The sequence below is a fragment of the Monodelphis domestica genome, chromosome 3, assembly GCF_027887165.1.
Source record: "Monodelphis domestica isolate mMonDom1 chromosome 3, mMonDom1.pri, whole genome shotgun sequence".
NCBI classification, from domain to species: Eukaryota; Metazoa; Chordata; class Mammalia; order Didelphimorphia; family Didelphidae; genus Monodelphis; species Monodelphis domestica.
Window position 1 is genome coordinate 306561758 of NC_077229.1, and position 12758 is coordinate 306574515.

The 12758-nt window shown below is 33.3% G+C and overlaps 1 protein-coding gene across 1 annotated transcript; it reads right to left on the reverse strand.

Annotated features, from left to right (window-relative positions):
* Window positions 1-635: 635 nt before the first annotated feature.
* On the reverse strand, window positions 636-12457 carry CYP7A1 (cholesterol 7-alpha hydroxylase). Its single transcript, XM_001368387.3, has 6 exons — window positions 12310-12457; window positions 9584-9824; window positions 6569-7155; window positions 4751-4881; window positions 3441-3616; window positions 636-2800 (listed from the first exon to the last, which is right to left on the reverse strand). The coding sequence occupies exons 1-6, from the start codon at window positions 12387-12389 to the stop codon at window positions 2501-2503; spliced, it is 1515 nt and encodes a 504-aa protein (XP_001368424.1). The 5' UTR covers window positions 12390-12457; the 3' UTR covers window positions 636-2500.
* Window positions 12458-12758: the final 301 nt, after the last annotated feature.

Here is a 12758-nt window from a genome sequence, read left to right on the forward strand (position 1 = left end):
CCATCTCAGGAAGGAAAGAGGGCAAAAGGGGAAGGAAGAAAAAATTTGGATTGTAAAATGTCATAAAACTTGTTTCTGCAAGCAATTGGGAAAAAAATATTAAGTTTTGAGGGGGCGGAGAGGAAGGAATAGTAGATCAAAAGGCCAATGGATTCTATGGTACTGCCTAGTAAAACAGGAAAGTGGCAGACCATTTCAAAGTAATGAAAAGCTTCTTGTGGAGACAAATGAAGTGAGTGTGGAGAAATGAACTTTGAGATTAAGGAAAGGCCACAGCATTAGAAGCTCATCCCTTTTTCCTAGCTGGACCCCATTTAATGTATTATCAGCTACTCTTAGAACTAGTATGAAGTACTGGGTAAGATAATATATGTGCTTTTCAAAACTCCCTGTGTCATATCCACATCAGCTTCACTGTTATTTGCCATTTGTATTCTGGACACCACAATTTAATAAGTTTGTTGAAAAGCTCACAGATGTTCAAAGATGGCCAGTTTTGGAAATCATGTCATACAAGGGTCATTTGAAACACTTGACAATGGTCAGCCTCAAAAATAGAATATTAAGGGGGAGACTATGATATTTGACTTAGCCTGATTAAAATGACTATTATATAGAAGATAGAATAGAACAGGTTGAAGGTACAGGCAAACATATTTTTATTCAATATAAGGAAGACCTTCTTAGCAATGTAATTTATCTGGAAATGAAATGGGTTCTAAGGAGGTGGTTCCTAACCAAGCAAAGGCAGACAGACTACTACTTAGGGGTACTAAACAATATATTTATACATTGGGAATACTATATAGTAGGAAAGTATCAAAATAGCATCTACCAGAACAAATGAGCTAATAATTATGAAGTGCTTAGTGCAGTATTTGGCACATAGTAAGCATTAGATAAATGTTTATTACTATTAATCAAAGCTTAGTTTGACTTTTATTTTGGAAAAAATTTGTGGACACAGTTATTGTTTTTACAGATCTGTAACAACTTATTTTAAATATTTAAATAATCATAAATGTATCTAATTTAAACACTCTGAATATAAAAACATTTTAAAAAACATTCCTTGAATAGTCTCTTTTAAATTTTTTAATGAACTAATGCAAGTTAAAATGAACAAATCATTTCAGAAAAATAGCTACATCCTTGTCATTTTCTTAATATTTTCTGTATAATACATAAGAAATATATTAAATATAAATTATACATAGCTATATGCACATATATGAATAACACCATCATAGACAAAGATGATACTTAAAATATTAAATCAAATCTAGGTTGTATACAATAGTTAAAACACTATTATACATAGTAATAAATTATTGCTTTTTATTTGTACTATGGTTTGTTTAACAATAAAAAGTAATAAAATGAAATCTAAAAACTAATTTTTTGAAAATAAATGATTGTGGGATTTGTGGGGTTTTTATAATGAAATACTTTAAATGGCAGTTTGGTTATACACCTTCAAAAAACAGTATTTGAAAGCTACATGCTTTTTATTGAAGGGAAAAATGATATTGCCTTTTGTTTTCCAAAAAGCTCTCCATATGAAGATTGGTTTAAATATAAAAGTAAATAAGATGTTATCATTTATACCCTTAGTTGGATTGCTATGTATCCCTGAGATAATAAATTAATACATAATGAAAGACAAGATATTACAATAAAGTTCAATGCTATTAGTACATTGAAAGACTATTTTTAATATTGGAAAATGGAAAATTTAACATAGGAAAATTATCTTGGATTTAAAAACAGTTGAAAAATATTCCCTTACTTAGCCTTAAATACCTGAGTTGTTAAAGCTTCATAACACCACTATCACAGGTAAAGAAGCCACCAAGTGTGAAACAGACTGGCCCAGTTTCACTAAAACGTGAATTGCTTTTTATGTCTGTTGTTTATTTTTTCCAAATAAAGATTGGCTGCTTTTTATAAAAATAAAAAGGAATTTCCTTAGGAAAAAAATCCTTGACCAACTGCAACCCTTCCCTCTTGGAAAAATACCAATTTCCTGACTCTTCTCCCCTAGAATAAAATGTAGGCTTTTGTTGAAAGAAAGTTGATCCATTAGCTTAAATGAAAAATAATTTTAAGCTGTTCTTTGTAGAAGTACAATTCTATATGTTATCTAAAATTATTCCCAAGATGTCATACTTTATAAACAAGTACTGGTAAATAAAAGCAGAACTACTGAAACAACTGAACCCACTTGGTAGTACAGATTTAAAATAGAAGAAAACTTCAAAATCATTGAGTGCAATACTCCTTCACCATTTTGTAAATGAGGAAACTGAGTCCCAGAGTGATTAAGTTGCTGTTGGTCAACCAAGCAGTAACATGTTGCTGAGGCTCAACTATAGATTCAATTCCAAGTGCTCTTTCTTCTATACTGTAGCCTTCCATCAGGCTTGCTGGAGGTGTTGACTGTCTTTGGACATAAAACATCACCCAGTTTTCCTTTCTCCTCTCAGTAAAATTTTCACATTCAAAGGTATTTTAGTCTATATTTAAACTCGATATCATTTGTTGGTGGTAAAATGCCCAAACCTACACGAGACTGGTCTAAAGGAGGGCATTTAACTTGACTGTCAACAAGCTGCATTTCAAAGTAGGAAAGCATCAGAATCAAAAATTGCTTGATTTCAGAGACAGCAAACAATCTTCCAGGACACATTGTCAGTCCCCATCCGAAGGGCATATAATAATATTTTAACTTGATGCCATTGCAATAGAAACTGTTCTTTGGTTTTCCATTTTCATCAAGGTAACGGTCATATTTGAAAGTCTGAAATCACAATAGAGAAAAAAATACCTCAAGAACTAGTTTGAAATAACTTTAGATTATATTTAATTATACTTTCTTTGCCTTAATTTTAAGATTGTGAATTGTTTATCGCTCATTTCCTCTTAGTAATTTAGTTATTTAAGAATTTTACAAGTGAGCTGAACTTATCCAAGACCAAGGACCAAATGAGAAAAAAATAAATAATAAAGACCTTTTAGTTCCTACTGAGCTTTGTCCTTTCCTAGAAAACTGGCCTGAATTGAACTGAATTGAATTAAGAGTCAAAGATCGTGATCAAAAAATAGATGATACTATTTTAGTAGGTAGATATTGAGAATCTAAGTGAAAGGGAAAGTATAAGATTAATATATCCCATTTGGGGATTGTTTTAAGGAGAAAATGAAGAGGTATCAATCGTGTCACTAATACTTCACCTAGGATGAAGTTGTATTTATTTGCAAGATGCTAAATTTCAGGGGGAAAAAATAGAAAAAATCATCCAGATGTTTCAACATATCCAAAATTTTTAGCATCACTCAAATCAAATATCCTAAAGAAATTCCTATGAAATGGCATATTCTCAATTTGTTTTTGCCAAGTATCCAGTTTTGATAAGTGGCTTTGGTGAAAACCTACTTACCAAGGGATCAGGGTAGATTTCTGGATCTAAGTGCAGCAGCTGGGGATAAATCGCTATTATGTCATCTTTTCGGATATTGTAAGAGCCCTCCTCTAAGTGCAAAGTGAAATCCTCCTTGGCAGGTCGAATGTTCAAAGATGCGCTAGAAAGTCGCAAAGCCTCCTTGATTATGCTATCTGTACAATAAAGAAAAAATATATATTTGAAGAAGTTACAAAGTATAATAATTTCATATAATACTTAACTCAGTTTACTCATCTATAAAATGAAGCAATTGGACTAGATAACTTTTAAGGTCCCTTCCAGTTATGCTTCTACAACCTTATGAAATATTTACTTAGCTCTCACTGTCTGCAAATTCATAAGAAAACTTAAGACAAAATAAAAAACAAATGAGCATATAAGTTTCAGGTTAAAAACAAAATATGATAAGATAGATAAAGTTTTCCTCACAGACTCCTTTTTGTTGTTACTCTGTTACTGATTATTGTACAACATCATTTGGATGGATTTTTTAATCTGAAAATGAGGTTCAATGTGATCTTTTGATCTTTAAAGACACAATTCCAAAGAGTCAAGGAGAATTTGGACTCCATATTACTGTGGAATAATACTACATGGCTGCATGTACATTATACCAAACATCTGGATAAGAAAATTAAAAATCAATCATTTGTGAATGTTTGTAACTATCCAGATGTTTGGCACTGGGTAAAGAAATAAACTAAACTTTTCCATTTTTATACAGACAGATATTTTGGCATGTATTAACTAAAGTTTGAACCATTAATATGTTTCAGGTTTTACCAGATGATATTTGGAGTCACATAGAAATTCTTCCTGCCTAAAGAATAAAACAAAAGAAGTAAAAAGAAATGGATCTTGAATAACTAAAGACTGTCATAGATTAAGCAAAAAAAAAAAAGTAAATTCTGAGAGGCAAATAAGTAGCACAGTTGGTAGAGTACCAGATCTGAAGTTCAAATCTGGTCTCAAATAATCTGTGACGCAAGTCACTTATCTCCATTTGTCTTGCCCTTGCTGTTTTTCTCTCTTAGAATTGGTACTAGAGGACTGAAGGTGAGGATTGATTTTTTTTTAAGTAAGTCCTGATAAGTAAGATAGATAATGCTCTCATTTTATCTTTTGGATATATTTTGATTTCTTTCAGTTGAAAGTCAAAGAACTTGTCTTTTGAAGAATTTTTCTTATTTTCTTATTGTTGTATTATTGTCTACTTCACTGAGCTGACTGAAATGGAAAATGAAGCACTGGGCAAGCGTTCTGTGGCAATAAAAGTAGTGACATACCTAGTACTGGCATATCATTTAGCTGCATTTGACTCAAACTTATAGGTTTGCCTTCAAAGCTAATTTTTTGGCCAGATTTTTCTAAAGTTTTTCTGACTTCTTCAGTAGCCATCTTCATTGCTTCTGAACTCCTGTTAAAAGCCAAAAGAAAGAAAGATACACAGAATATTAGTTTTTATTATACCAAAATATTTTGTAGATTTAAATTGAGTTTTTTCCTTTCTTTTAAATATTTGGTCAAAGCTAGTGAATCTTAGGAAAACATGGAATATTCCAATTTAGTTTTCATTGACTAAAAGTAAATTTCTGATTAGATATGCTTGTAGTAAATGTGTAATATGGCATTATCACTGAAAAGCATTAAATCTGATAAGAGGAGAAGAGAAGCTACGTAGCTTAGGAAAATGCTCACAAGATAAAAATTAACAAGAATATTTTTCCACATGTTCATCCTGGTTAAACTTCAAATAGATCACCATTTAAATCTGTTTTCATCTTTTTCAACATATAAGGACTAGGCTAGATAAACTTTAAATCTCTTTAGTTTTTTCTCTCATTCTAGAAATCTATAAGAATAAAAAATAGCGGGTATCCTTCTAGCACGTTAAGATTTGTAACACACTTTCTACACATTATCTCAATTGATCCTCCCAACAATACTGAAATAGAAACTACTATACTATTATTATTGTTATCATTTCAAAAATGAGGAAATGGAATCTTAGAGATGTTAATGACTTGCCTGTGAAGTGTTCAAGGGAGAATTTAAATATATCTTGCTAGCTCCATGTCCAGAATTCAATCCACTGTGCCTCACTGCCTCTCAAAATCTATAATTCCATGATTTCATCCAGAATAGGAATTTTTCTGTGTCACAAAATTATTATTATGCAGCACTCCACTCTGAATTGCCAAGTGATAGCTAGCACATAAAAGTTTTCATGTGGGTTTGTTTTATGTACCAGTGTCATGTCAAGAGATATGTACTAAAAAAAGAAATTAGGCGGTAGGAAATATTTAGCTGAAGAGTGTTGGCTATATCTTGGCTGTAGGGTTATAATTTAACTGGAGCATGATCAAGAACAAAGAGCAATGGATTTGGAGTCAGGAATAGGGGGCAAAAGCTTCACTTTGGCACTCAGTAGCTGTGTACCATAAGTCACTTAATTTTTCAGGCTGTTTTCTCTGTCCTAATGTGGAGACAATGTTAATATAAAGTCTATTGTCAAGAAAGTACCCTGTGAATTTCAAAGAGCCGAATGAATGTAATCTGTTATTTGTTAAGTATACAATATTCATTCTGTGATTTTACTTTACTGCAAAGTCATTTCTCTTCTCTTTGTCATTCGGACACTGAACATTTTCATATTTGGTCATAGAATATTTTCATAACATAAATAATTTTCATTATTTAGGAAAGTTCATTCAATTTCTTTGACTAGTATGCAATTACAGATAGGAAAGTTTATGATGAATATATTTTAATATAAAGATTAATTTTATTTTCTATAGGATTAACCAAAGGATTTTGATTGACCTAGAGTTATGATAACTATCAGAATGAGTGATAAGATCATAATGAATATTTGGGGAAAAAATGAAAGCCCATGAGAATGAGACATGATCCTAGCAACTGTCACTGCTCTGTATAAAATGAAACAGTTGATATTTTTGGCTGCTGCTGTAGAATATGTCACCAACTCAACATAGGCATTCCTATTTAGTTTCACTCACTGACTGATGACATTAGAACTCTGGACAAGGCTAGCTTTTGAAAAGGTCAATTTCTTTCTTTCTGTATCAATGATGTTAGCTTACCTAATTGTGTGAAATAAGCACCAGAAAGTGGCAGGGAGTGTATTAGCCTGAGCTGCCCAAAGTAAAGCCAGGTGGGTTTTTGCCTTCTCCATGTCATCAAAGGTTGAGAGAGTATCATTCAGGAACATGCGGGTAGTGATCAGCTCTGAAATATTATCTCTTTTCTGTAGATTTTCATGTTTCAGATCTTCAGCCAATTTCTCCCTTGCATTGTGGGCATTCTTAAACACGTGAATCGGAAGCCCTGCTACCAAGGCTGGGAAGATCTTGTCAAATTGCTTGAAGTTATCAAGGTTGTTTAGGATGGATGTTCTCTGTGCTTCTTGCCTTGTAAGATCTTTGCCAAAGAGAGTCAAATAACCAGCCTCAAACATCACTTTGTTGCAGAAGGAGTACATGCCCTCTGTCACCCAGCTGTCAGGATTTGTTTTGGAAAGACCTGGTGGTCTCATGACATACTGGAGATTTTCCATCATGGCTTCACTGAGGGAATTCAAGGCATCACCCTGCAAGGTTCTAATGAAAGTCTCATGTACATTTTCAGTAGTATTCCCATCACTGGGATCAATGCTTCTGTGCCCAAATGCCTGTCATCAAAGAAAATATATGTGAAAAAATGAAAGCCTAACAAAATACTAGTGAATAAATTAAAACAGAAAGGAAAACCAAGAAAATTTTGTACAGAAAAGCACAGTTTCAAGGATTGAAAATATCTTGAAGATGGGAAACTAAATTAGTCTTTACATTAAGAATTCCCCAAAACCCTACAGTCAAATAGATCCTTTATGAAAGTAAATTATTCTCTGCTGAACATGCAAAGTTATTGGGAATTACTACTAGAATTTGTATGTTATCATTTTGATTAGAATTTATAAGTAACTGTTCAAAAGACAATACCTTTACAACTTTATTTCCTAGATTTTCTACATGTTCTACTATAGCAATACTGTTTTCCTTACTGCTTCTTAGACATGCTTTATGCTGGTGTCCTTGATGTTGATGTATTTCCTGTTTCCTTAGATACCATCCCTAGTACTCTCTAAGTATTTTTCTCAGCTGCTATTCTTCATTTCTATTCTCATCTTGCCAAATTGCTTTGTGTTTGCTATGCTATGTTTTGCATTTACTTGTCTGTATTCCTCCAAGCAGAATATAAGAGGGCCCAATCATTTTATCTGGGTCCATACCACCTAAGATGATACCTGGGACATTAGAGGGTACTTTTAGATGTTTGTTGAATTGATTCCAGCTTTGCCTCCTCTAAGTAAAACTCCTTAAAACATTTGGAACTTGGCATACACTGCTCTCTTGATAGTTATGTTCTATGTGTATATGTCTTTTGTCCTCAATTAGATTTAAAGCTCCTTGAAGACAGGAATGCTTCTTTATATCTTCAATAGCACCTAAGTGCCATGTACATAGTAGGTACTCCAGAAACTTGCATTTAAGGTTTTTCTTTAAACTAGCAGTCAAGTATCATAGAGATAAAACAATTGGTTGAAATTTTTTTGCCTTTTGGTATAAGGTAATTTACCTTAAATAAAATGAGTTTATACCATGATTTTTGAGTAGGTAAGACTTGCTCCCTTATTTATCAGCAGCATTGTATTGTAGAAAGTTATCACATCCATAACCATAAGGCCTATGTTGGTATTTAGACTCTGAGGAAGACGGTGTTTAATGGACCAACCACTGGTTCTGGAGTCAGTGAAAACTGAGTTCAAATGTGTGATATCCCACATTTACTAGTTGTGCAACCCCTGATAAATCATTTAACCATTCACTGCCTCAGTTTTCTCATCTATAAAATGATAATGATAAAAATAGTACCTAACTCCCCAAGTTTTCTATGAGGATCAAATAATTTAATATTTATAAAGTACTTCACAAATCCTAAAAATCTATTAAACACTTATTGTTATAACCTATGACATTGTGGATTCACAACCTCTCTGACCTTTAGATTTCTTATTTATAAATTGGGAAAGTGCTTTATACAGCCTTTCAGTACTATAAAAATATGAAATATGATTAGTGGAATATGATGTCATATAATTCATCATCTCAGTATTATCATGACAAAAGAACTCAAGAATAACAACACTATAACAGAGGCATGACATAAAAACCTTTGTTAGTCAGGGGAAAATCTGTAAAAATCATTTAGTACATGAAGTTATGAAAGAGTTAAGGTATATATCTATGGAGAGAATACCCACATTAGGAAAATCATAGGAGCAGTATCAGAACAATAAAAGCAATAATATGATTAAGGAGGGATACTCTTACTTTGAAGCTAAAATAATTAATTATAGAATCAAAAAATTAGAAAACATTTTAGGAATATTTTAAAATATGATAGTTCATTAATTCAAAAGATTTCATCAATGAGGATATTCCTTATATCCAATAGATGGCAACTCCCTCATACATGGATTTTAAGCTCTGTAATAAAGTTTTCAATGCCATTTACAAACAAAATTACATTTGAGTATCTGTCTATGTAGGCAGACACTAGAGGTATTTCTGTCCCTCATTTTACAGAGGATTAAACTGAGGTTGGGAGCATTAAATGAATTGACTATTATCATATATCCAGTAAGTGTCAGAAGTGAAGTCTGTATCCAGATCTTCCTGATTCCTAGTCAAGTACTCTCTCCATTGTACCATCTTTGTTAACCACTAAAATAAACAAAAAAAATGTTACCACCATTAGGCAATCTGCTTGTGAGAAGCCTCTCCAAATTTAACTAGGTTGACCCTCAGATTATGGGAATTCATTCTGCTGGCAGGCCTCGTATCAAAAACTTTCTAGTTTGATGGTCCTTGCTAGGGCTTCTACTTTCCTGATATAACCTTTAAGAACTCAGAGTCATCAGGATGCTACTATGAAGTCTAAGGGAGGATCCTAGTGATTAAGGATAGCATAACAGTCAGACAAACAAATGGACATACAAAGAGAATAATGCAGTGGAAAGCTAAATTGATTAAAAGTTGGGTTTTTTTAAAAAATACCTTTGCAGAAGCAGCAAGGTTAAATTTTTTTGAGTCAAAGTATTTTCCATGACGCATTACTGTAGTGTATGAAAAGGGATTGGTAATAAAATGCACATATTTTCCCATTAGTTTGCAGGTAAATATGTGACCATATTTTCTTTTATTTATCCTGAGAAATTCAAGTGGATTGGCTCCAAACTGCAGAGCACAACCTACATATGGAATTAGCCCATTTTCCAGGGGTGGCTCTCCCATTCGCCTGCAAGAGAAAAACGCATATAAGAAATGTCAAACATGGCCAGTTAGATTTGGACCCTTATTTTCCAGTTTCCATAAAACTCAGTATAGACTCCCAAAAGATCTATCTAGAGACCTTTATGTAAATAAGCTATTGTTCTTTTATCAAATAAAATTTGGTCTATTTGACCCAGCATGTTGTATATGCATTCTCTCTGAGTGACCTCATCAACTTACTTGGTTTTTAAACTTGGGTTTAATTATCATCTCTGTGTTGACTGCCAGCGCCACTCTCTCCTCTGACCCTAATCTTGCCTTACCAATTGACTGTTGGACATTTAAGACAACTAGGTGTTGCAGTGGATAGAATACCTGGCCTGGAGTCAGGAAGACTCACCTTTATAAGTTAAATCTGGCCTCAGACAATTCCTAGCTATGTGACCCTGGGCAAGTCACTGAACCCTGTTTGCCTCAGTTTCCTTATCTATAAAATGACCTGGAAAAGGGCATGGTAAAGCACATCAGAATCTTTGCCAAAACCCCAAATGGGGTTATGAAGAGTTGGACACTACTGAAAAGACTGAACACAACATTATATATTTTGAAATCGATGTTCTGAAGATAAAGTTGAACTGCTTATTATTCCCCCAATTCCAATCCAGTTTTCTCCCGAACTTCCCCATTTCTATCAAAGGTACCACCATTCTTCCAGGTTTCCAGATTTGTAACCTTAGCATCATCCTCTACTCCTCACTCTCCTTCATCTACATATCCAATCAATTACCAAATCTTAATGTCTCTATCTCCACAACATGTCTAACAGTTTACCCTTTCTCTCTACTCACACAACTACCTATTTATTTCAGGCTTTCACTACTTCTTACATAGATTATTATAATAGCCTTCTAAGTCTCTTCTCAGTTAAATCTATCATGTACACTACTGGCAAAGTATTTCCTTAAATATAGATCTGACATGTACACATACATGGGTACCCCTTTACTCAATCAATTCCAATGGCTTCCTGTTACCTATAGAATCATATATAAACTCCTTTGTTTAGCTTTTTAAAGCTGCCCTGATCTTGCTGAAATCTATCAAGTCTCAGTGTACATTACTCTCCCATCTGTACTCTGTGAACCAGCCACACTGATCTCTCTATTCCTCACACACCCATGGCACTCCATCTCTATCTCTATGCTCCATCTCCATTTCTATACCTTTGGACTAGTTGTTTCCTGAGCCTGGAATGAACTTTCTCCTTACTTCTAGTTCAGAGGATCCCTATTCCTTCAATCCACATCTCAAATAGCACATTTTTTAAGAAGTCCTTTCCTGATCCCCTCAACTGCTAGTACTGTCCATCCCAAACTACCTTGTATTTAACTACTTTGTACCTATTTCTGTTTATTCTTTATACTTATTCATAGCCTAATATGAATCTATATCTCCCTTATGATTAATGATTGTATCTTTTATTGAATTTATCACCTAGCACATAATAGTCATTTAGCAAATGCATATTAATCACTTGATTATCATACAGTCATAACTATAGAGGGAAGAAAACCTTCACTGATTTTACTTTCCACCATTTGCGCCAGAACCCAGTCAAACTGCCACCCTATTATTGGTGTCTTATTACCAAAAGAAAACCTGGAATAAAAAGCTAACATCCTGTGAGGTTTCACACAATGCATTTCATATATATGTAGATGTACATATAAGTATGACTGTACATGTGGGTCTACAACCCAGACCTGTCATTTTGTCAGAGAAATGTGTATATATATATATATATATATATATATATATATATATATATATATATATATATACATATATATATATAATTTATTCACCTCAAAGAGTTGCATGGGGTCTGAGAGGACAAATAGCTTGCCCCCACATCATATAGGTAGACTGTGTTTGTTTCAAGACTTGAACCCACATCTTTAAAAAAAAAATTACCTTCCATCCTAGAATGGATTCTCTTTTTGGTTCCAAGGCAGAAGAGCAGCAGAGGCTAGGCAGTGAATATTAAATGACTTGCCAAGAAGTGTCTGAAGCCAGGACTTCCCATCTCCAGACTTGGCTCTCTCTACCTAGCTACCCCCAAACCCACATTTTCATGGCTAATTTTGTTTCTTTATCCACTTTACCATCCTGATTGCACATGTTCTTAAGTACCTGTGTATATATTCTTGTTATTTTGAATTTTTATTAACCTTTTCTTTTTGCATCACCAACATTGAACATATATGTTATTAAAATAAAATTTTATAAGATAAAATTTTATAAAATAAAATTATCATCTTATAAAAATCATAAAAAAAAAGACTGTGAAGACAGCCTATAGAAAAATCTATGGCTTTAAAGATGCTACTAAAAAGGCCTTTAAAAATGAACAAAGCTAGAAGCCACTATGATGTCTAAGCAGAAAAAAATAAACATGACAAAAAATCAAGTATAAACAAGTATCAAATGAAATAAACTCCATTGCTTACCTCCTTCTTATTCCAGTAATAAGCCACAAGCAACAGCATATTGCCACAACAATGCCCCAGATCAAAGATATTGTCAACATTTTGTAAACTTAGAGGGGACTTCTGAGTAGCTGGAGAACTTATGTTCAAATGAGTAAGAAGATGTAGAATACAGACCTCAGCATGAGTTTTTATATACAGGAGAACACAGATTCATTAACCTGAATTTAAATGGCCAAAACAAACATTTATCCCTTGTTCTATCAGGACTCAAAAAAAAAATAATATCTGTTGGACAGTTACAAGAGTGGCCTTGAACTAAGTCCATAGGTATCAGGAGAGGTTCCAAAACAATCAAAGAGCTGTAATACTTGATAAATTGAAGGTCTCTCAGACTTGGCCTATCTCCTAAGTTTAGCCATTGTAATTAACAGCAAAAATTTAGCAATAAATGCAAGTAGGGTGAATAA

Bases quoted from the DNA above. Each gene is read 5' to 3' on its own strand.
- CYP7A1 (XM_001368387.3), bottom strand. From the start codon at position 12,389: ATGTTGACAATATCTTTGATCTGGGGCATTGTTGTGGCAATATGCTGT. The intron at 9,825-12,309 runs GTAAGCAATGGA...TTTCTCTTGCAG, and splicing joins ATTACTGGAATAAGAAGGAG to GCGAATGGGAGAGCCACCCC. The intron at 2,801-3,440 runs GTAAGTAGGTTT...TTGTGATTTCAG, and splicing joins AAATCTACCCTGATCCCTTG to ACTTTCAAATATGACCGTTA.